At 38.5% G+C, this 24,669-nt stretch overlaps 1 protein-coding gene across 4 annotated transcripts in view; it reads right to left on the minus strand.

Moving 5' to 3' along the window:
• The window catches only part of VPS41 (VPS41 subunit of HOPS complex), a 208,104-nt gene that overhangs the window by 143,466 nt on the left and 39,969 nt on the right, over window positions 1-24,669 (minus strand). For all 4 annotated transcript variants that reach the window (XM_055115865.1, XM_003812224.5, XM_034963959.2 and 1 more), the window contains one exon: window positions 4,180-4,287. In XM_055115865.1, coding sequence (XP_054971840.1) covers window positions 4,180-4,197 — 18 coding nt within the window. In that variant the 5' untranslated portion in view covers window positions 4,198-4,287. The remainder of the gene's footprint in view (window positions 1-4,179; window positions 4,288-24,669) is intronic.

Raw genomic sequence — 24,669 nt, forward strand, 5'->3', positions numbered from 1 at the left:
ATAAATGTACATCCATAAAGATTGGACTTTATGTAAGGAAACAAGCAGAAAAGGTGATAAGCAGTCCTTTGGACAATGCAAAGGAAACAAGAGTAGTCCATTTTAAATCTGGTCAACTGTCTAATATCATCTACCTTCACATAGTGTTTTATAGTATTCAAAGCATTACAGCAGGGAGTGCCTTCAATTACACATGAGGAAATAAGTTCAGAAAGTTGATGAGACTTCCCTGGAAACAGTCGATGAGTAGCAGAATTAGGATCAGAATTAAAAGCTAAAACACTCAACTGGATCAGAATCCTCTTAAATAGAAACACGGACTTCAGATAAAGAGTGCATGTTCTAAAAGTTAGCATTGATTACAGTTCCCAAACATCAGGCTCTTTGGCAAAGTTGGTTTACGTACAATGTTAATAAAGTTTGACCTCTAGGCAGGCAAACTTTGTTCTCCATTTCATTCATTCACTGGTTCATTCAACAAACACACAAAAAAAACACTCTATAATACGCTTAGACAATGACCAAGTGTGACTTAAAAGGGTTATGGTATAATGAGGGAAACAGACATAAAAATGGATTAATTACAATTAAATTTAAAGAGAATGCTTAAAATGGAAGTATCTCTAAGACCCTATGAAACATAGTAGATGACAGCTGTGCTGAACTTTAAAAAAGAAATTAGAAAATAGACACCAAGGCAGACAGGGTAGGCTTGTAGTAAAAACCATTTTAGGCAGAGTGGATACAACTTGCTCAAAGGCACAGAGACACATAAAATGCAGGACAAAGTCAAGAAATTATGGATGACACATCTAATTCATGCCCAGGGGAAGAGACAGGTGATAAGGTTGGAAAGGTCAGCTAATAAGAGGCATTCAAATATTTATGGAGCGATGAAAGGCAGGAAAGTAGAGGAAATCAGGGTGGGAAGGCCCAAATCATTAAGTCATCAAGAAGCCAATAAAGAATTCTAAGAAGGAGGATTACATGATCAGGTTGAGGTTTCTGGAAGATTACTTTAGTAGAATGTTATGAACAGACTAGAGTGAAAGCAAATCTGAAGGAAAATAGACAAGTTCACAGTATGTGCATTAGTTCCCAGGAAAAATAAAGAATACCTGAACAAAGAAAAGAGCTCCAGATGTGTGTGGATCAAGCAGAATGTGGTGTTGTGAATAGAAACAGCCAAGTGTTGTGGCCAGAGCACCACACTTATGGCAGAAAGTGGTTAAGACAGAAGCCAATAATAGACAGGGAGCAAGATCTTAGAGAGCCTTAGATACAACATTAACGAGCTCAGGTCTTATTTCGTAGTTGATGAAAAATCATACAAGAGTTTTAATATCTGTATTTTCAGCAGATTATTCTGGCAACCAGGTGGCAGATGGGTTTAAAGTAGAAAAATTAGAGGCACAAGAGATTCTTTTATTTACTCTGTGGAGGCAGTAGAAGATAAGAGCCTAAGCCAGAGCAAGAGTAGTAAGAAAATCACCAGGACTTAGGAAATGGCTGGGTGAAAGCAGAGGATTCATCCGTGGCTTAGGTGACAAAGGAGGTGGTGATGCCACCAAATGGGATAAAGAACAAAGATAGATCCAAGTTTAGAGGGAAATGAAAATGAATTCATTATGGACATGCTGAGGTTCAGGTAAAAAGACAACAGCAGATAAAGATGTTTAAGAGGCAACTAAGTAAATATGCATGCTATTCCAGTGAAGGTCAGTGTGCAGGTGGTCACAGAAATCCTGAGATTTAAAACCAAGATAAAGTATAAATTAAAAAGAAATGTGGATAATGGACCAAATCCTAGGAAAGCCAACACGTAAAGGAAAAGTGGAGGCAAACAAAGGAAAGTGAAAGAAACAGAAAGGAATGTCACAAATGATCAATAGGAAAAGAATGGTGTCACGATAAAGAAGTTTTGAGAAGAAAGGTGAGATCCAGAATTTAGAATCAGCAAAATGTCCATCAGCTGATGAATGGATAGACAAAACATGGCATACCTATACAATGGAATACTGTTCAGCAAAAAAAAGGAATGAAGTACTGATACATGCTACATCATGAATGAACCTCAAAATCATTACATTAAGTGAAAGAAACCAAACACAAGACATCAAATAATGTTGACTGCATTTACATGAAATACACCAAAATAGGCAAATCTATATAGATACAAGGTAGATTTCTGGTTACTTGGAGGTAGCATTAGGTATGTTCCAATATATAGTATGAATCTCTGGGAAACAAGGGAGGAAATGTGATGAAGTGAAGAGCAAAAGATTCATGAATAGGAGAAAGAAAATCTGTGGGTGGCCAGGTGTGGTGGCTCACGCCTGTAATCTCAGCACTTTGGGAGGCTGAGGTGGGTGGATCACCTGAGGTCAGAAGTTAGAGACCAGCCTGGCCAATAGGTGAAACCCTGTCTCTACTAAAAATATAAAAATTTGCCAGTTGTGGTGGCAGGTGTCTGTAATCCCAGCTACTTAGGAGGCTGAGGCAGGAGAATTGCTTGAACCTGGGAGGTGGAGGTTGCAGTGAGCCGAGATTGCGCCATTGCACTCCAGCCTGGGCAACAAGAGTGAGACTCCATCTCAAAAAAAATAAATAAATAAATAAAAGAAAGAAAGAAAATCTCCTGTGGGTAAGAATGGGTGTGAAAAAGAGGTCAGGAATTGAGGCTGTTCATACCTGACAATTTCAATCTTCTTACATAGAAACGACATCATCCTCTAAGAAAGAAGGGACAGTGGTTCAGAAGAGGGACTGAGGACTAAAGAAACTGACAAAGGACAAATAATGCAGAACAATTTTTAGTGACAACTTTACCTAGGTGTGTGAGTCTATACCAGCACATGGCTGCACTTGTCATGAAAGCACTAATTCAGGGTTGAGAGTATGGCTGAGGGGCACAACGGGAAGACAGGGATGTATGAGAACTGAAGATGTTGGTAAGATAGAGTTAGGATAATCAATCATTTCACAGACACAGAAAAATAAAAGAAAAAGAATGAAAGGATTAGAGATCAGGACTCCATAAAGTCATATAGCTTGTGGGAAAATGAGCATGAAAGCTTGAAGTATAACAAGGGTCAACAGAGAGTGTCAGAGGCTAAGATCCTCAAGTTCCAGTGCTGACACCATCCAAAGTGTGGCCTTATCAATGGGGAGATGAAACAGAGAAGAGGTAAGGGTCACTGGAATGAAATTTGGTTGAAGAACTACAAGGCCAATATTCAATGAGTGAAGAAAAGGGACCAGAAGTTGGAGAATGGCAGCAATGAAAAGGGGTCGATGGCATTGCAGCCAAATGGCTGGCACCTCAAAGGAGAAGGTTGCTGGTAAAACATGAGAAAGAAGGCATACATTCTAATAAAGTGTTGGGGGTACAGGACTCTATTTACAATGTAACAAAATTTGAAGTAAAAAGGAACTGGGTGGGAAGCAAGCGGGAGGATGAGGCCACACTGCTAGTAACATAGGATAAAGCCAGGAGATGGATCAGACAAGAGCAGTTTGCTTTTTGTGGAAGGAGTAAAACTTACAAGGTCACAGGGAAGAAGAGAGCAATGGGTGAAGCTCCCTGCCCCCCAATATTCTGACTATGACACAAACTGTTTTGGTCCAAGAATAGGCTAACGGTGCTATCTAGTACTTACCCTGGACTCAGAAAGTTGGTGAGAGCTTTGTTACAGCAAGGACCCAGATGTGGAATAAATTCATTCATTCATATAAGTAATAATTTAGGGCATTTCTACTATTCATAACACCTACAATGTAATCCCTTATACTTTCCAATAATAACTTAATAAAAGAATAACTTAAAAGCACTGAGCTTCCCATTATTTCTAATCTTAACAGGTTCCTAATTGAATCCTTATAATTTGAGGAATTAAGTGAGCGACAGAGTTGCCAAAACCCGTTTCATATAAACCTTTGACTTTGATCACTGTCTACATTCTACTTAATACAGTCTTGGAGTGTGTTGTATGTGTGTGAATGGGCGCGTACACACATATAAAATATTTGGGGTTATTTGTTGGCAAGGAGGAAGAGAGTAGTGGCAAGGAGACAGAATCACTGTAAAAAGCCACCACCAAAAACATCAGGACTCCAAAGCACAAGCAAATTTACAATGGAAACAATTTACAGAAGAATCCTCTGAAAGTGCTACCTTACCTTGTCATGGACTGTCATGCAGCTAGCTGCATCCTTCTGAAGTATTTCAGTTACCCCATTGGAAAGCCTTTCATACTTCAGCTTGGGTTCCTCTTCGCTCTCTTCTTCCTGCACAAACGGCAAAGAAAAATGACACCCGTCAGAGATTTATTTGTTTTGAAAACCTCAAAACACACTTCTTACGAGAGAACCAGAGATGGTTCCTTCAATGATGTTAATAATTCCAACTACAGCTAAAGGTTAAAATCTTCATATTTCATCTTGCCTAGGTATATCAATTGCTATAACTTCACTGGTAAAATAAATTCAAAAGTTGAAAACAAGAGTATACAGACTTGGTGTTATATTGTCACTAACTTAACATGTTCAACCTTACTATTTGGTACGGCTTCATAAACTATTCTTAATCCTCACAGTTATGGAATAAAGTTAGTAATCAATATTTACTATAATGGCCTTGAATTAATAAATCAAGGAGAGTTGTAAAAATTATTATAATAATGATTCAGAGTAAGATTTTATTTTACTTCAATAAGTAATAAGAAACAAAAAGTTTACATATGGAGAACTGTGATGGCATAAAGCTAGCCAAAACAGAAGTTCATAAAAATAATCTACTCATTGACATTAGCTAGAGGGTGAAGACTATGGAATTACCGTGGTTTGTAGAGTCAAAAAACCATTCAAACCACCATAATTGCATAGTCTTCACCCTCCAGCTAATATTAGAGTAGCTTGAGGACATCAGTGCTCCCACCACAAATAACCAGAAAGTCTTGATGGGATATATAACAACATCTATCCAAGGCATCAAAGGGCTGCTGAGGCAACCTCAACTAGAAGGATCAAGATTCCAGGGCAGCAGAGAATTGAGCTGGCATTCTACAGCCACTTTCTTCCTGGAGGCATTTACTAATTCTGGGTGTAGGACAAGAGGCTGAGAACCCAAGCTCTGCCTGGGAAGACAGCCACTGCCGGGGGTAGGGAAAGCAGCACACCTTCTGGCACTTGCGGGGATGGAGTGACAAAACTGGAGAGAGACCTGCGGGGCTAAGATATCACTGGAAGAGAGGCAGAGACATGAGCTTGTTACACAGCTACTTTTCCCTGTAAGACAACTGTCAATTTCTAAAGCTGCAAAGGATGAAGCTAAAAAGCTGAACAGAAAGAAAAATGCAAACCAGCTGCCTTGATGTGTTAAAAAGATAAGAATAAGAGTTCAAGAGGCATCGGGAAATTGGATCCTGGTGAATATCACAGTCTTAGTTGGAACCCCTGGTCCCCAGAGGACACAAAAACTTAACTCCCTTAGAGTTCTGACTCAGCTCAATCTTTGATTGGAGTAAGGTATATAACCCCCAACATAACTGTCTAGTGAAGGAAAGGGTGACTCCTCTTCGGAGAAAGAAAACTACTGGGGCCTCTACAATTTTTCATGTACAGTACTAAGGATTCAATAAAATATTACCAGGTATGCCATAAGACGGGACCAAGTGACCAAAAATCAGGATGAAAAAAGACCATAAAAATAAACAAATGGGTGACCTAGACATTGAAGTTAGCAGGGCTTTAAAATAACTATGACTACATGTTCAAAAAAAAAAAAAAAACAGAAAAAGACAGAAAGCTGATGAAAAGATAGAAATTTTCAACAGAATTCTAATCTGTAAAAAAAAAAAAAAAATCAAATGAAATTTTTTACACTGAAAATGTTAACTGAATTAAGAAGTCAATAGATGGTTTAATATAAGATTAGCAAAACAGAAGACAAAATAAGTGAAATGAGTAAAAAAAAATATCCAAAGGGAACTCCAGAGAAGAATAAATGGAAGGAAAATATGTAAAGGAATCTATGAGGCATGTAGAACACAGTGAAAAGCTCTAACATACTTTTCATTACAGTCCCAGAAGGATAAGGAAAAATGGAAAGGAACAAGAGCAACATTTAAAGAGATAACAATAGAATTTTCCAAAACTGATAAGACATCAACCTACAAACTCAAGAAGCTCTGCAATAAGCAGGATAAATATAAAGTCACACCTAAGGTGCATCATAGTAAAAAGAAAATTAGGCAAAAGAAAAACGACTTGTAGAGTAATAAGTGCTCTGCCTATGGAAGATTATAAGACTGATGAGACACACTAGGCAGAGACTGCAAACTCAAATTCTTACAGAAGTCTTCACCTGTGGGACAAGGGATTGCATCTTCACATGGAAAGGGGTTAATCTGTGGATTAATGGAAATGATGGAGTACATCAAGCATCATGCTAGAGACTTAATATCAGATATCTCATTTCATCCTGACTTAAAAGAAAAAACAAACCCTACTGAGAGTTAAGTATAATTATCCTGTTTTACAGATTTTCAGCAAAAACCGATGATCAGAGATTTTAAGTAATTTCCTCAAGACATACAGTGGGTAGAGGAGAAGCTAAAGTTCAAATTCAGCTATGAGTGCTCTAAAGTCAATACCTTCTATAACACACTCCAAAATCTCCAAAGAAAATGATGCTACAAATCACAACAGAAGCCTATTCTAAACCTAGAAATAATTATAAACTGTGTGATCATTAGAAAATGTTTTAAAATATGTTTATTTAACAGGTGCATTAGCTAGCTATTGTTGTGTAACAAATTATGCCAACACTTGCTGATTTACTTACTTTATTATTATTTTCTATAGAGACTCATTATGTTGCCCAGGCTGGACTCAAACTCATAGGTTCAAGAAATCTTCTCGCCTCAGCCTTCCAAGTAGCTAAGACTACAAGCATGTGCCACACTCCTGGCCACCAAAATGTACTGATTTAAAACAACAATAAATATGTATTCGTTTACAGTTTCTAAGGGTAGGCAATTCAGAAGTGGCTTAGCTGAGTGGTTCACTGAGGACTTCTCACGGCGTTGCAGACAAGATGTCAGCTAGGGCTGTAACTATCAGAAGGCCTGACTGGGTTTAGAGGATCTGCTTCCAAGATGGCTCAATCAAATGGCTGGCAAGTTGGTCCTCACTGTTGGCAGAAGTTGCCAACACTCTTGGATCACTCACTCCGGAGGAAGCCACTTGCCATGTTCTGATCAAGCAGCCCTGTGGAGGGGTCCATGAAGCAAGAGTGATCCAAGAGGAAACAAAGTGGAAGCCCCATCCATGTTTCATATGGCCTCAGATGGAACACTGTCATTTCTACAATATCCTTTCAGTCATACGGGTCAGTCATGATTCAGTGTGGGAGGTGCAGGCACAGAGCATGAATAATAGGAGGTAAGGATCACTGGAGGCCATCATGCAGGCTATTTCGTGTCTACTGATAAGCTGTCTTAAATTTAATTCCCTTGTTATACATAAGCTATTAGCTGTTTATTTCGGATGCAAGTATTAAAAACAAAGATGATATACCTGTTATTAACTTTCCAAGAATAACTTTAAGAACTAATAGCAACAAAAGGGAAGTATATGCACAGTTATCCATAGGGCCTACACATTTCTATGAAAAGGTAGTGATAATCTACCCAACCCAAGGAGCTGTTACACCTCAAAACTGACCTGTTTTTAACAGAAAATATAAAATAGCTAATTAGCCAAGTCTAAAAAATGTGAAAAAAGAAAACTGCAAAAAACAACAGACACTTCTACTTATGTATCTACAAGCAAGAAAGAGAAATCATTACAAAGTTAATATTAAATGTAGCACAGATGATGTGTGCATTCTGAAGTAAACATGTTAAATACAAATTGAATCCTGAGTGTTAGTCTTTATAATAAGATGCCACATGTTGCTCAAGTCTGGACATCAAATGTGCATCCAATGTGAAAAGTTAATTCTAGCCTCTTGACTATTTTGCATAAAAGCACTCATCCACGGACCATTAGATAAAGTTACTGTAAATAAGGTTTTCCTGTCTTACTTATAAGTGAAAACTAAATAATTTCTCACACATAAATATACAAAAATAAATGTTTTCACAACACAGCTCAGTGAAGCATCCTTACTGGGTTTCAAAAACCATAAATAAAATGAAAACTCCAATATTAGGCATTTGATGTATCATTTCACGCTTTTCTGACAGGTATCTTTTATGTTAAGTTAAAAGCAGGGTAAAGGTGAATTTTTTAAGGTTTTTTTTTTTCCTTCTTGCTGTAAACAAAGAAAATAGAAAGTGATTCAAAAATACGATTCATGGAGGTTATTCTGCTGCTGCTGACTCTATATCACACTTTAAATAAAAAACATTTAAAAATCTAGTAGATTATAGAGTTTCTCTTTAACTAAAAAAATAATAATAATAGAAAAAAGGTTTTCATGCAGTTTGGACTTCCATGGTAAACAACCCAGCGTTAATAAAAAGCAAATCAATAATTTTTGTTAAATTTTAATAATCCTACAAACCTACAAATAAAACCATCAACAGTCTGAGTTGAGATGACAGTTAACTGTGTTTCTATGACAACCTAGTGGAATAGTACAAGTCCTGACTTGCAGCTAAGCGAAGATATGAACAGAGTGACATTTACCCATACAAGAAAAATTTGCGGCTTTCTTTTAAAAAGAATCAATTCCTCAACTCACATAGATTTTTACTAAGTGTAGAGCACTTTTAATTAAAGACAAGTCCTTTATACCATCCTACAGAATTCTAAACACTATCTGAAAATAAATGTCACATCATGGTCAATCTTACTGAGTTTTGGACTTAGGAGGAGGGAAATTACTTTTAAGGATAACAAATCAAAGCATTTAAAGACTTCTCCCTGAAAAACTGTTTAGTGATGTTGTTACAGTGTTACCATGGGGTAAATTTTCATGGAGGAAGTCCTGTTTACCTAACTTGGTCTTGTATACCAACAAGAATATTTTACATTTCTTTTCACCTAATAATTTAAAATTTGTATACAAGAAATTGATTTTTTCAGTGTTTACAACCAAAAATAATTGTGCAGAATGGGTTCTACATTTTTCATCTTGTTTAAACATATCTTTCACATATATTGGTACATTTTATATGGCATCACTGTTACAGGCCAAATGAAGACTTGAATTTTATGTGTGTCACATGAATTCTAGGGGTTAAGAGAAAGATCACTACATTTTCTACTGTTACTACTTATACAGAACTTAAAATGTCACCTCTGGATACCATTTCTTTATTAAAATCCGTTTTGTTTTGTTTTTACAAAATAAAATGATACTCAGTATACTGATTGGGGAAAGGTGAGATATCTTATAAAGCCCAAATTAGGCTGGTAGAAACCACCACCAGTGGAGCACTCCTCAACTATTCACATCTCACTCTGTGGAGATGACCTTCATCCTCTCCAGCTTCACCTGAGAAAGACCTCAGCTGAACCTCCAGGAATTTTAATAAGATGAATGGTTTAGTTGGTTTCATGTCATCAACTACATCTGACTAGGGGCAAATCCTTTTAATAAATATCCAATGTTTTAAAGCTAGATACAATAGGGAAACACTAATATCCTCAAAAGAAATTCACACACAAACACACACAAAAAAAACCTTTCATGCAGTTTGAACTTCCACAGTAAAAAACCAACTATTAATAAAAAGAAAATCGATAACCAACCCTGGGGATGAAGCTATAAAATACAGGTTTTCTTCCTCTAGAACATTCTTTCTAGAACTCTAATTACCTATGGGGAATTGAAATATCCAAAATTAGTAGTGGACCTTACAAGCTTAACATATAAAAAACAGCTATCAAAATCCTGTATCAGAACATTTGAATTTTAGGAAATTTGCATTTTAAAAAATTCTCTCTTTACAAATAATTCAATTTGTAGAAGCCCTATGACTAAAATATTTCTTTGCTATTACTATTAAGAGGAGAGAATAGAAAGATAAAACACAGTTGGTACCAAATACAAATAAATTTTTAAGAGCATAATTAAAATTAATACAATCAATCAAAACACATCTTGAGTTTCAAAAACATATAACAATATTTTAAGGAATAGTTCCAGTCACTATCACAGGATATTAACATATTAACAACATGCACAAAAGGCAACATACACAGGAGCTACATATTATTGGATATTCACATTTATTTGAAACTATAACATTATCACTAAAAGTACATGAATAATATAGGACATCTCCAAATTTGTCACATTCGTATTAAAGTTTTCCATAAAGTGTAGAAAAGATCCAAGATGAGAAAAAAGAATGTCTAAAAAAGAACCTGAAGGTAAAGTTCAAAATGAATCAAAAAGTCTTCAATCAGCTTTGTATCGCCCACCGCACCTCATCCCAAGAAAGAATGCTACTTCCTTAAAAAGACAACTGTAACTATTAATACTGTATGCTATAGTTCTATTAAAGAAAGATCATTTTATTTACACACAAAGATGACTATCTGGTAGGAAAGATGGCTTTATAGATCCTTCTAAAGTGTCAAAACGTATCAAGAAAACTACATAAACAAGCTGAAAGAGTAACTTCTGGTTTCCATTAATAACACAAGGTATTATAGCTGCCTCAATGACCAAACTTTTTAAGAAAGTGACATGAAGATAATGGAATTCATCTACAATAAAACAACTGTGGTCAAAGCTCCCAGCATGCCTTTCCATCAGACTGCTGAGAGATAGGCAATTACATTCTTATATGAATGCAAAAAATGTTGTTAAATTTTCAACTTACAAGCAATATTGCTATTAAGGAAAAAATATATTAATTTTTAAAGTAGCTGAAATTAGGAGCTGATAAATGTAATCTGGATGGCATGGGTCTACTTTTTCAAACAGAAAATTCAGCATGAGTTTACTATACCCACATATTATTATTTAAAGCATAAAATACATACGGTTAAATGAGTAGTTCTCAGCCAGAGGTGATTTTTGTCCCCCAGGGACATTTATTTGGCAATGTCTAGAGTCATTTTCGTTGTCACAGTTGGGTGGGGGAAAGGTGCTACTGACATCTAGCAGGTAGAGGCCAGGGATTATGCTAAACAATTTACAATGCACAAGACACTCTCCCAGAACAAAAAATTATCCAGCCCAAAGTGCCAGTAGCCCCAAGGTTGAAAAATTCTGGATTAAATAAATTTCACAAGATAAAATATTGCATTTACATTAAAATCTTTTTTCAAAGACAATTTAATAACAAAAAGAAATGTTCTCACAATGTCTTTCTAAGTGAAAGAATAGGTCATAAAACCTGCTTTGTATGATCCAAATTTTATTTAAGAAATGTATATGCATATATGGGGGGAAGATGAGAAGAATAAACACCAATATAGTAATTTCCCTAAGGTCGGTTTCTTCCTCTGTAGAATGGGGATGATAATAGAAATCACATCACCGGGTTGCTGTAACTATTAAAGATAGCAAATGAAAAAAATCACTGTTGTGAGCTATTGCCAATATTTTGTAAATTTTCTAAAACAAACATATTTATTATAAAAATGGTTCAACATCCTCTTCAACACTTTGTATCTACTGAGCTAAGATTTTTATCTCTCAAAGCTGCTTTCCTTTACCGTAACACACTAACCAGAAAACTGAGAAGAAGTTGAGCCCCTAATAATTGAGGAGCTCTACTTAAGATTCACAAGATATGCAGTCTTCATAAACCCTGGTCTCTCCTGTGCCCTGTAGTATTAGAATTTCATGTTCAATTCAAGGAGGAAAAAATAAGGTGAAGGTTCCCATGCCCTAAGCCACATACCATAAACAGGATCAACTCCCATCATTTAGTTTATATTGGGAAAGCGATAAGAATATATAGAAGAGGGGAAAAAATGAGAAAAGCAAATAAGCTTTTCATTTCCTTCTAGCCATATGGAATAACCTCACCAATCTTCAAGCTATGCCATTCAGGTGGACAATTTCCGCCACTAAAGCCAACATAACCCTCTTTTCCTTTCTTGCCAATATCCCTTGGTGATCACAAGATCCTCAGAAGCAGAGTTTATGCCTTTTCATTGTTCTGAACGTCACCTAACAGAACTGTGGGTACCTAATAAAGACCAGTGAAAACAAACGTATGTAGTAACAGCAGACCAGATTTGGTAAGCAGCTTTTCTAAGACATTCTCATTTAGATTTCCACACAGGAAAATCCAAATCATAGAATATTAACCAAAGGAACCTCAGAGATCATCTAAACTATGTGTTACTTCGCAGACACAGAGAAGGAGGGGTAAAAGGGGGAGCAGGGACGTAGAGGCACCAAACAGAAGGAAAGGGCTGGCAATTTTGAAATACTGTAAACTAGAATTATAGATAAATTTATAGAAGTGGAACTATATCATCTTCTAGCAGTAGAAGCAAATAGAGGTCCTGCAAACTCAGTTGTCAGAAAAACTTACATTTATTTCTAATAAATCTATGTTGTTATACGAAAAAGGAAAATGCTGAAGCTCTTCAAATTATTTTGTTTGAGAGGAGATTAAATGCCTCTCGAGCATTTCCAATTGCACATTCCATAAGCCAAGTGCAAAGAAGCAACTTGCTAACCACCCCCACCAAAGCGTCTACCAGTTTCTCAATAATTTCCAAGAAAAATTAGATAAAGATAAAAACTCACTATAGCAGTAAGCATTAAAATGATTACCAAAATCAAGGAGAAACTGACACATTTGTTGAATCTAAATTCCTGACATATTCTGATTTGTTTCAAGAAACATAACCCACCTGAACAAAAGGTATTCAGATGATTTCTAGCTCTCCCACCAACCCTCTGTGCCCAAGACTGGGGCTGAGCTTGCCCCAGCCTCACAGAGCCGACCCCTGCCCTACCCCTTAGCTACTCTTTTCCAGAAGGAGAACTATGCTTGCAGCCTCTGCCCACTGTATCTCCAATCCTCACACATTTTAGCCCTGACCACCATCTTTCTACATCTTTCTTCCACAGGCTGAGACTCTAAACCTCTATCACCTGGGCAGTGCCCTCCATGGTCTGGGAGTCCAGCCTTAAGCAGTGCAGGACCAAAGGACCTCTAATAGCAGGAAGGTGGGCACTGCAGGGACCAGAGAAAACTAACAAAAGTAAAGCTAAAATGAATTAATAAACCAGAAAAAAAAATAGTAAGTCCAAGCATTAATACCTTTTACAGACAAATTGAATATGAGACACACAAAAAAACAGTGAGAAAATAAAAGCCATTAAAGTACTATCTATCTCATGCAGAAAGGTACATGGCTCAGGCTGTTTTAGTGGCAAGTTCTATTAAAAACCTTCAAAGAATGGAAAATTCCCAACTTATTTAAGCTGCCCCATAAGAGGCAAATATAAAAACTTCCAAATTCATTTTGATAACCATGATATCAAAACTCCCAAACAGTACACCAAAAACAACAAAAAATATACATAAAATTCTGTCATCTCATGTAGAAATTTAAATGTAGAAAGTCTAAATATCATAAATCAAACCCAGCATATATTAATAAAAAACATGTAAGATCAAATATTGCAAAAACACAAAGACTGAGTATTAGGAAATCTGACGTCATTTGATAAGTCAGAGGAAAAAGAAAACGCAGGGCCATCTTGACAGACACTGCAGACAGCATTTATAAAGTTCAACACTTGTTTCTGATCTTAAAAAAGCTTTCAGTAAATAAAAAGGTTTCTTTACCGAAGAGCTAAGAATGAAGAGCCACGAATGACCATTTGAAATCAGAAGTCAACATGATATGGAGCAATGAAATAAGAGAAACATTCCCATCATCAGCAGGAAACAACACACAGGTGCCAACAATCACTTCTGCTTTTTTCAAAACCAACTTAGAAGTTTTAGCCAAGGCAAAAGACAAGAAAATGGAAAACGTAATAAATTGATCCTAGTTGGTATGGTCTTATTTGAAGACAGTATGACTAGAAAGAACAAAACATGGCTTCTGCCAAGACAGAGAGCTGACCTGTGCTGCTGGCCTTCTACCCCCAACTCAGCCCTGAAGACATGCTAAAAATGAGAGGAAAGAGGGATTCCAGAAATTAACATGCCCAAGTAAGAAACTATGGAGGCACTGAAACGACCCACAGTGGGGAGCCAGGGGCAACAGTAAGGATGACGGTCAAGGAAAGCTGGTAGATCCAGCGTTGACCTCTCCCCCGGGTGCCTCGTTTTGCTTCCCCATTCACTACAGAAATGGGCAGCAACAGCCCAGCCTCACAGGGGTGAGGACTGGCCGGCTGCATTCACTCCTCCATTTTCTCCCTTCCTCCTAACAAGTAGAGATGCTTGTTAGGGGCTGCTTCCTCTGTGGATTAACTCAAAGTGCACTTCATGAAGGCTCAGAAGAGTCACCTCACAAATTCCCACACTGAATCGTATTTTTGGAGGAAGTATTCAAATAACAGGAAAAAAAAAATCCAGAAGCTGCTGTAAGACAGTGGTCCCCAACCTTTTTGGCACCAGGGACTGGTTTTGTGGAAGACAATTTTTCCACCAGGGTGAGGGTGGTGGTGATGGTCTCGGTTTGGGGATGAAATTGTTCCACCTCAGATCATCAGGCATTAGATCCTCATAAGGAGTGCAACCTAGATCCTTCGCATGCACAGATCACAGTAGGGTTCATGCTTGTATGAGAATCTAATGCTGTGGCTGATCTAACAGGAGGTGGACCGCAGGCGGTAATGCTCACTCCCCCACTGCGCACACGGACCGGTGGGTTGGAGACCCCTGCTGAAATAGGTATGAGATGTAAGGACAATCAAGTATCTTAATAAAGGTCACTAATGTCATTTCTTTAAAAAAAAAAAAAAGAAAGAAAGAAAATTATCCAAAATCCTACTGAAATTCACAATCAAGAGCCAGTCACAAAACAAACTAAAATTTTTCTTTTGCCATTTCTACCATATGCAGCGCGTATACACTGTACTAGTTACTTAAAACCTTGGTTACCTTGCCTTTTGTGAAAAGGAAATGATAACCTGCACCTCAGAGGATTTTTGTAAGAATTAAATGCAATAAATGTACGTAAAGCACAAAGCTTAGTATCTGGTAATACCCAGTGAATGTCAAATACTAAAAATACAGCCATGATGTGTATTACAACCCCAACTTCACACTGCAGAACTCATGGCCTCCCTTCTAAGTTACTTCCTATCACATGACCAGACCATAAAACCAAATAGTAACACTTCTTATCTAATTACCTCATTGTTTTAAGCTATTAAAAGATGAAGATACATTACTTTTTATTTTACCACATCATTTAAAAAAATTTTTTTTCACACACATTTAAGTGTGAATCTTGTTATTAGGAATGTAAAAGGAAATGCTACCCTCTCCTATTTTAGCCAAGAACCTCTCCTGGATGCCTGTAAAGACTAAAAGTAGCCCATGACAGCCCAAATCCCTCACAACTGCCCAATCACTGGTGATGGAAATGATGACAACAGACTAAACCCTTAAGCTCTCTCAGAGGTTTCCCCACTCCCATCCCTCCCTGATGCGATTCTGAGAGACGTATTTAATCTACTCAGGTCTTTGGGGAAAACAGTCATATTCTAAAGTAAAGAACTGTGATGACATGGATGCCTGTGAATCTCTGTATTTAAAAACGGCTGCACTGAAACTGCAATAGCTCATGGATGAAAGAAACCTTTGTGCTATTTAGATTTGTTATAGCATTTCTTGAGCCTGCAGAGACAGGAATGCCTTAAAGCCTTGACAGCATAGAATCAGGCCCTAATTGTCAAGTGAAATGATCGTTTAAACACACTCTTGAACAATCATCAGAAAAGACACATTTTTATAAATACAGCTCCCCACAGTATTAGCAGTTTCGTCACAATCATTTTCTGTATGTTTTCCTTGCTGGATGTATTTGACTTCCAAAACTCTGAAATGCAGCCTAATGAAAAGTGTTAAGGAGACAAGGTCATTCAATCAAATTATTTACTGTATTAGTTTCCTATAACTGCTGTAAAAAAAATGTGACAAACTTAGTAGTGTGAAGCAACACAAATTTGTTGTCGTACAGTGCTGTAGATTAGAAGTCCGACACAGATCTCACTGGGCTAAAATCAGGGTGTCAGTAGTGCTGCCCTCCCCTGGAAGCTGGGGGGAGAATCCCTTTCCTCTCCTTTTCCAGCTTCTGAAAGCGCCGGCATTCCTTGGCTGTGGGCCCTTCTTCCCTCTTCAAAGCTAGCAAAGGCAGGTTGAATTGTTCCCACATCACAGCCTTTTCTCCTGCCTCCCTCTTCCATTTACAAAGACCCTTAGGATTATACTGGCCCTGTCCAGATAATCTCACTCTCCTACAGTCAGCTGATTAGCAACCTTAATTTTCCCTTGCTGTGTAACATGACATATTCACAGGTTCCAGGGATTAGGGTGTAGACATCTTTGGGGAACCATTATTCTGCCTGCTACAGAGAATAATATAAGGATCAGAGAGGATAAAAATGATGGTGAGCAAAAGAGTTGGAAGCTCTGAGCCGAACTCAAAGCTAAATAAAAAAACTTCTCATTTGTTTGCTCCTAAATTAAATATTGATCCCTGTGAGGACACGGCATGGGATAAAACAATTCTCCGGTTGAGTCAGGAGGCGAGGAGTGGTCCTTGTTTCTGTTTGACAAAGGCCTCCTCAAAGCCCTAGTTTCACCATTTCCAAAATGAGGACACAACACCAGCTTGACATAATTGTTGAGACGATTAATAAAATCAATTCATTCATTCACTGACGAGCAGCTCTACTAGATACTGGGGCCAGGGTGCCTATCCTCACGAAAGTGCCTTGCATACATATGGACAAAAAATAATAAAATAGCAGCAGCAGCATGCTTTCTGAATACCTTTTAATGCCAGGCAAGGTGCCAAACACACATTATCTTCTTTAACAGTCACTCAACAAAAGTGTCCCATACAAGCATTCTAGATTGCACCATTTTGTAATACACAGTACAAGAATTTCTCAGGGCATCTCAAAGATATTTTGCCAACTCAATCTCTCCTGAGCTCCTTCCAGTCAAGCCCCACCACCACAAGTCACCACAAGTCACCACAAGTGCTCTTAGAATCACCGGTGGCCTCACTTTTGCAGATCCAAGAGTGAATCCCTAGACCTCATCTCATTCCTCCTCTCAGCAGCATTTGACACAATGATGGTGTCCTTCATCCAGAGATGGGATCCTCCCTTGGTTTCTGGGGCACCACTCTCTCCTGGTTCTTTTCCTACCTCACTGGTTACCCTTTCTCTGTTTCCTTTGCTGATTTCCCTTCATCTACCAGATCTCTAAAATGTGGTAGCACCCCTCAGGGTCCAGGAATCAGGCCTCTTTATCTGTCCTCATGCCCTAAATGATCTCATCCAGTTTCATGGTTTTGAACACCATCTAAATGCTGAGTCACAAATTCTTACCTCCAGTCCAGACTTGAACTACTCTTCTTCAGGTCTACTAGACAATTCCACTTGGATGTCTAATTGACATCTCCAACTTAAAATATGCAAAGTAGAACTTCCAACCTACCCACCACCACTATTTTCACCCTGAGCACCAAAACTAACTCTAGCCAGAGTCCTCCCCTACCTTAGTTACAGCAACCCCATCATTCCAGTTGCTCATCCTTGACTGTTCCCTTTCACTTACATGCCCACATTTTAGTCAGGAAATCTGTTGGCTATACTTTAAAAAACAAAAAGCAACTACAGCCTTCATCGCCTCTAGCCCAGAGTTTTAACAAAGCCTCCCCACTGGTCTCCCCTATTCCTACTTATCCTCCTTAGACATTTTTTAAAACAGCATCCAGAGTGATCCTACTAAAACAAAGACTCTCCAATGCTTTCCAGCTTACAGTAAAAAATAAAGACAAGGGCCAGGCACAGTGGCTCATGCCTATAATCCCAGCACTTTGGGAGGCCGAGGCAGATGGATTACTTGAGGTCAGGAGTTTGAGACCAGCCTGGCCAACATGGTGAAACTCCATCTCTACTAAAAATACAAAAATTAGCTGGGCATGGTGGCATGCACCTGTACTCCTAGCTATTCGAGAGGCTGAGGCAGGAGAATCACTTGAACCCGGGAGGCGGAGGTTGCAGTGAGCCGAGATCGGCCGCTGCGCTCCAGCCTGGGTGACAGAGTGAGACTCCTCAAAAACAAACAAAAAACAAAAAATAAAACAACAAAGACAAGAAATTGACCTGTAGGGTCAACATTCTTAGCTGCCCATTACTTCTTGGACACCATTTCCCACCACTCTGCTCCAGCCACACTCACATCCTAGAAGACATCCAGCATGACCCTACCTCTGGGCACAGTGTTTGCTCTTCCTTTTACCTATGAGACTTTTTCCTCAAATATTTACTCAAATGTCACCTGAACAGACAGGCCTTCCCTAACCACCCAGGATAAAACAGCAACTCCTCAGACCACTCCATAGTCCCCTTAACTAGTGTTATTTCACTTGGTTTATTATATATTTAAGTTTTTTTGTTTATTGTCTCCCTCATGAAATACTTGTGTATCCTAGCATCTAGGATATAAAAGTCATCAATAAATATTTTTTGAATGAATAAAATGATCAACCAGTCAATCTTGGACTGCCTAAAATAATTTTTCTTCTAGGTAGTGAAATTATAAATTCTGCTCAAATATATATCATACCAGGGGAGTTGTTTTCATCTCTTCAATCTCTAAGAAAGGGGCGTAATATTCAAAAATCTTGCCCCCAGAAAGTTTCTACTAAGTTTCCAAACATATAATTTTTATAATATATGCTTCAAAGGGAATGTTTATCCATGCCTGAATGATGCAATAATCAGCAGAACCTGTTAATATTAATAGCTCATTAAATGAAAGAGCAAGTTTGTAAGCCAAGTGCTATGTGGAAGCTATGTGGACACTATAACCCTATGCTCCATTTTTCTCAGCAATCAATCTCATAACAGGGCACATTACCATTTTTGTTATTAGTTGCCATAAATATGTTTATTAAAATTAATACATGTAAAGAATCAATTTAATTTTCAATAAATGATTCATAATGTTCTACCCACCAAGTGAGATAAATAAATGACTTTTGTGTGATGCATTTCCTGATTTAAAAAGCTATCTCCTGATTTCTCACAATGACTGGTTTTTATTTTAACAAAACTGAAAAAGAACTCTCTTTGTGGCTGATGCACCTAGAAATTGCATTTCATTTTAAAATTAATTTCTCATTCAACTAAATAGCATACAGGTTTATTTTAAATAATTTCAAGTATTTGTCAGTCCACTTGGTTTTATTAAAATTTACACATCTAACATATTTAAGAACTCCTAACTGGTATTTGGAAGAACTAAACCAGAACTAAATGCACATCTGTTTAGGAGGCATGCTTATTTAATAATGGTAACAAAAATTGTAAAGACAGAGGTAACACAATTTTTTTTTATTTGCTTTTTTTGTAGAGAGGAAGGATCACTATGTTACCCAGGCTGGTCTTGAACTCGTGACCTCAAGCAATCCTCCCACCTCGGCTTCCCAATGTGCTGTGATTACAAGTGTGAGCCACTGCGCCTGGCCTACACCAATTAACTGTTCTGTAACTACCTGCCTTGGCCTGGGCTCTGAGTAATACAATGCGCACACAGTCTTTGCTTCAACGGAACAAACTATAGGCAGAATAAGCCTAGTTCAGCTATTTAGTTGCGTTCACAAATCAAAGGTCTCTGGAACCCTCATCTGGTACAAAGCAGACCTCAAAACACTTCACTTGCTATTTGGTGCTCTTCTCTTTCCTTAACACTCCTCTTTAGCCTGTTTTTTCCCTTCTTATTATTCTCTCTGCTGTTCAACTGTAATCTTGAAATGTTAGGCTAATAATTTGATGCTTATATTGCAAAGTTCTTTGTACTATCCTCTAAACTCTTCTGAGAAAGGTGGGATATACTTCTAAATATATAATACACCAAGAACCTATTCAGAGCGCAGGATTTTATTTTTTATTTATTTATTTTTTTGAGACGGAGTCTCACTCTGTCACCCAGGCTGGAGTGCAGTGGCACAATCTCGGCTCACGGCAGCCTCCACCTCCCAGGTTCAGGCAATTCCCCTGCCTCAGCCTCCCAAGTAGCTGGAATTACAGGCGCATGCCACTATGCCCGGCTAATTTTTTGTATTTTTAGTAGAGACGGGGTTTCACCGTATTAGCCAGGACCGTCTCAATCTCCCCACCTCATAATCCACTGAGATGCAGGATTTTTTTTAAAAATACTTATCTCCATGAAGCAGAGCTGCTTTAGTCTCCAGTTCTATCACCAATGTATTCCATAGCACATTGTTTATGTTCCATAAATAGAAAAAACCCTACAGAAAATGATCACATTTCTGTATTATTAATCGCTCAATTTCCTCTTCCTGCACTACTAATTCTACTCAGAAATAAATGTTGTGTTAAGATACTACAATTTTGGAACTGTTTGTTACTTCAGCATAACCAGCCTCTCCCACCAAATATACTACCTGATAGGACTGTGGTCCATATTAAATGAGATAATCCACATAAAGGACTCAGCATAACATGAGGCATATAGGAAATATTGAAGCAATTGATTCTTCATGATTTAAATATTGTCTTGCATTAAAATGTTTATCGTGAGATGAATCCAGTGTTGGAAATATCAAAGTAGCCATTAGAAAAATGTTTCAACAAGTAACTATAAATTCTCTTGAAGCAAGTGAAACAATAGGACATCTCAGAAAATAAACAGAATTTTTTTAAAAAAAGGAAAATTTTAGAACTAGAAAATACAATAACCAAAAGACATAACTCACTGGATGGGCTCAATAACAGTGTGGAGATGACACAAGACAGAACCACTGAATCTGAGGATAGATCAAGAGAATGTATACCCTCTGAATGAGAGAGAGAAAACCAGCTTTTTAAAATGAAGAGTCGTCACTTCCAAGATGGCCAAACAGGAATAGCTCCGGTCTACAGCTCCCAGCGAGATTGATGCAGAAGATGGGTGATTTCTGCATTTCCAACTGAGGTACCTGGTTCATCTCATTGGGACTGGTTGGACAGTGGGTGTAGCCCAAGGAGGGCAAGCAGAAGCAGGGCAGGGCATCACCTCACCCTCACAAAAGGGGTTGGGGGATTTCCCTTTCCTAGTCAATGGAAGCCATAAGTGACTGTACCTGGAGGAACGGTATACTCCTGCCCAAATACTGTGCTTTTCCCACGGTCTTTGCAACCAGCAGACCAGGAGATCCTCTCCCGTGCCTGGCTCGGCAGGTACCATGCCCATGGAGCCTTACTCGCTGCTAACGCAGCAGTCTAAGATTGACCTGGGATGCCGGAGCTTGGCGGGGGGAGGGGTGTCTGCCGTTACTGAGGCTTGAGTAGGCGGTTCAATGCTCACAGTGTAAACAAAGTGGCAGGGAAGCTCAAACTGGGCAGAGCCCACCGCAGTTCAGCAAGGCCTACTGCCTTTCTAGGTTCCACCTCTGGGGGCAAGGTATATCTGAACAAAAGGCAGCAGACAGCTTCTCCAGACTTAAATGTCCCTGCCTCACAGCTCTGAAGGGAGCAGTGGTTCTCCCAGCATGGCATTCGAGCTCCAATAACAGACAGACTGCCTCCTCAAGTGGGTCACTGACCCCTGGGTAGCCTGACTGGGAGACACCTTCCAGTAGGGGCCAACAGACACCTCATACGGGCAGGTGCCCCTCTGGGACGAAGCTTCCAGAGGAAGGATCAGGCAGCAATATTTGCTGTTCTGCAGCCTCCGCTGGTGACACCTAGGCAAACAGCATCTGGAATGGACCTCTAGCAAACTGCAACAGACCTGCAGCTGAGGGGCCTGTCTGTTAGAAGGAAAACTAACAAACAGAAAAGAATAGCATCAACATAAACAAAAAGGACATCAACACCAAAATCCCATACATAGGTCACCAACATCAAAGACCAAAGGTGGATAAAACCACAAAGATGGGGAGAAACCAGAGCAGAAAGGCAGAAAATTCTAAAAACCAAAACACCTCTTCTCCTCCAAAGGAACACAACTCCTCGCCAGCAAGGGAACAAAACTGGATGGATAACGAGTTTGACAAGTTGACCGAAGTAGGCTTCAAAGGCCGGTAATAACAAACTTCTCCAAACTAAAGCAGCACGTTCTAACCCACCACGAGGAAGCTAAAAACCTTGAAAAAAGGTTAGACGAATGGCTAACTAGAATAAACAGTGTAGAGAAGAGCTTAAATGACCTAATGGAGCTGAAAACCACAATACGAGAACTTCGTAAAGCATACACAAGCTTCAATAGCCAATTCGATCAGCTGGAAGAAAGGATATCAGTGATTGAAGATCGAATTAGTGAAACAAAGCAAGAAGACAAGATTAGAGAAAAAAGAGTGAAAAGAAACAAACAACACCTCCAAGAAATATGGGACTATGTGAAAAGACCAAATCTACGTCTGATTGGTGTACCTGAAAGTGGCGGGGATAATGGAACCAAGTTGGAAAACACTCTTCAGGGTATTATCCAGGAGAACTTCCCCAACCTAGCAAGACAGGCCAACATTCACATTCAGGAAATACAGAGAACACCACAAAGATACTCCTTGAGAAGAGCAACCCCAAGACACATAATTGTCAGATTCACCAAGGTTGAAATGAAGGAAAAAATGTTAAGGGCAGCCAGAGGGAAAGGTCAGGTCACCCACAAAGGGAGGCCCATCAGACTGACAGCAGGTCTCTCTGCAGAAACCCTACAAGCCAGAAGAGAGTGGGGGCCAATATTCAACATTCTTAAAGAAAAGAATTTTCAACCCAGAATTTCATATCCAGTCAAACTAAGCTTCATAAGTAAAGGAGAAATAAAATTCTTTACAGACAAGCAAATGCTGAGAGATTTCGTCACCATCAGGCCTGCGTTACAAGAGCTCCTGAAGGAAGCACTAGACGTGGATAGGAACAACTGGTACCAGCCACTGCAAAAACATGCCAAATTGTAAAGACCATCGATGCTATGAAAAAACTGTATCAATTAACGGGGGAAATAACCAGCTAGCATCATCATGACAGGATCAAATTCACACATAACAATATTAACCTTAAATGTAAATGGGCTAAATGCCCCAATTAAAAGACACAGACGCAAACTGGATAGAGTCAAGACCCATTGGTGTGCAGTATTCAGGAGACCTATCTCACGTGCAAAGACACACATAGGCTCAAAATAAAGGGATGGTGGAAGATGTAGAAAGCAAATGAAAAGTGAAAAAAAAGCAGGGGTTGCAATCCTGGACTCTGATAAAACAGACTTTAAACCAACAAAGATCAAAAGAGACAAAGCAGGGTATTACATAATGGTAAAGGTATCAATTCAACAAGAAGAGCTAACTATCCTAAATATACATGTACCCAATACAGGAGCACCCAGATTCATAAAGCAAGTTCTTAGAGACCTACAAAGAGACTTAGACTCCCACACAGTAATAATGGGAGACTTTAACACCCCACTGTTAATATCAGACACATCAACAAGACAGAAAATTAACAAGGATATCCAGGACTTGAACTCAGCTCTGGAGCAAGCAGACCTAATAGACATCTACAGAACTCCCCACCCCAAATCAACAGAATATACATTCTTCTCAGCACCACATTGCACTTATTCTAAAATTGACCACATAAGTGGAAATAAAACACTCCTCAGCAAATGTAAAAGAACAGAAATCACAACAAACTCTCTCAGACCACAAAGCAATCAAATTAGAACTCAGGATTAAGAACCTCACTCAAAACCACACAACTACATGGAAACTGAACAACCTGTTCCTGAATGACTACTGGGGAACATCACACACTGGGGCCTGTGGGGGGTGGGGGGCTAGGGGAGGGAAATCATTAGGAGAAATACCTAATGTAGGTGACAGGTTGATGGGTGCAGAAAACCACCATGGCACTTGTATACCTATGTAACAAAATTGCATGTTCTGCACATGTAACCCAGAACTTAAAGTATAATTTAAAAAAAAAAAATGAAGAGTCTCAGGGACCTGTGAAAAAAATAATAAAAGGGCCAACATTCATGTTATTACAGTTCCACAGGGAAAGAGAGTGGGATTGAAAAAGTATTTGGAGAAAAAATGGTTGAAAACTTTCACAATTTGGTGAAGGGCATAAACCTACAGATCCCAGAAGCTGAGCAAACCCCAAATAAGATAAATAAAAGAAATTCATGCCCAAAGACCTTATAATTAAACTTGTAAACACTAAAGTTAAAAAAAAAAAATCTTCAAAACAGCTAGGGAAACAGCACATTTCTTACCGGAAGCACCAATTCAAATGAAAATGGGTTTCTCATTTGAAATGATAGAAGCCAGAGGGAAGTGGCACAATATATCTTATGTCCTCAAAGAAAAGAATTGCCAACCACAAATGCTGTATCTGGTTAAAAAAACAAAACAAAACAAAACAAAAAACACCTTAAAACTGAAGGGAAGATAAAGATACTCTCATATTAAAAAATTTAAAAATGTAAAATAACTAAGAATTTGTCACTTACAAGCCTATCCTTAAAG

This window comes from Pan paniscus, chromosome 6, assembly GCF_029289425.2.
Source record: "Pan paniscus chromosome 6, NHGRI_mPanPan1-v2.0_pri, whole genome shotgun sequence".
NCBI lineage: Eukaryota > Metazoa > Chordata > Mammalia > Primates > Hominidae > Pan > Pan paniscus.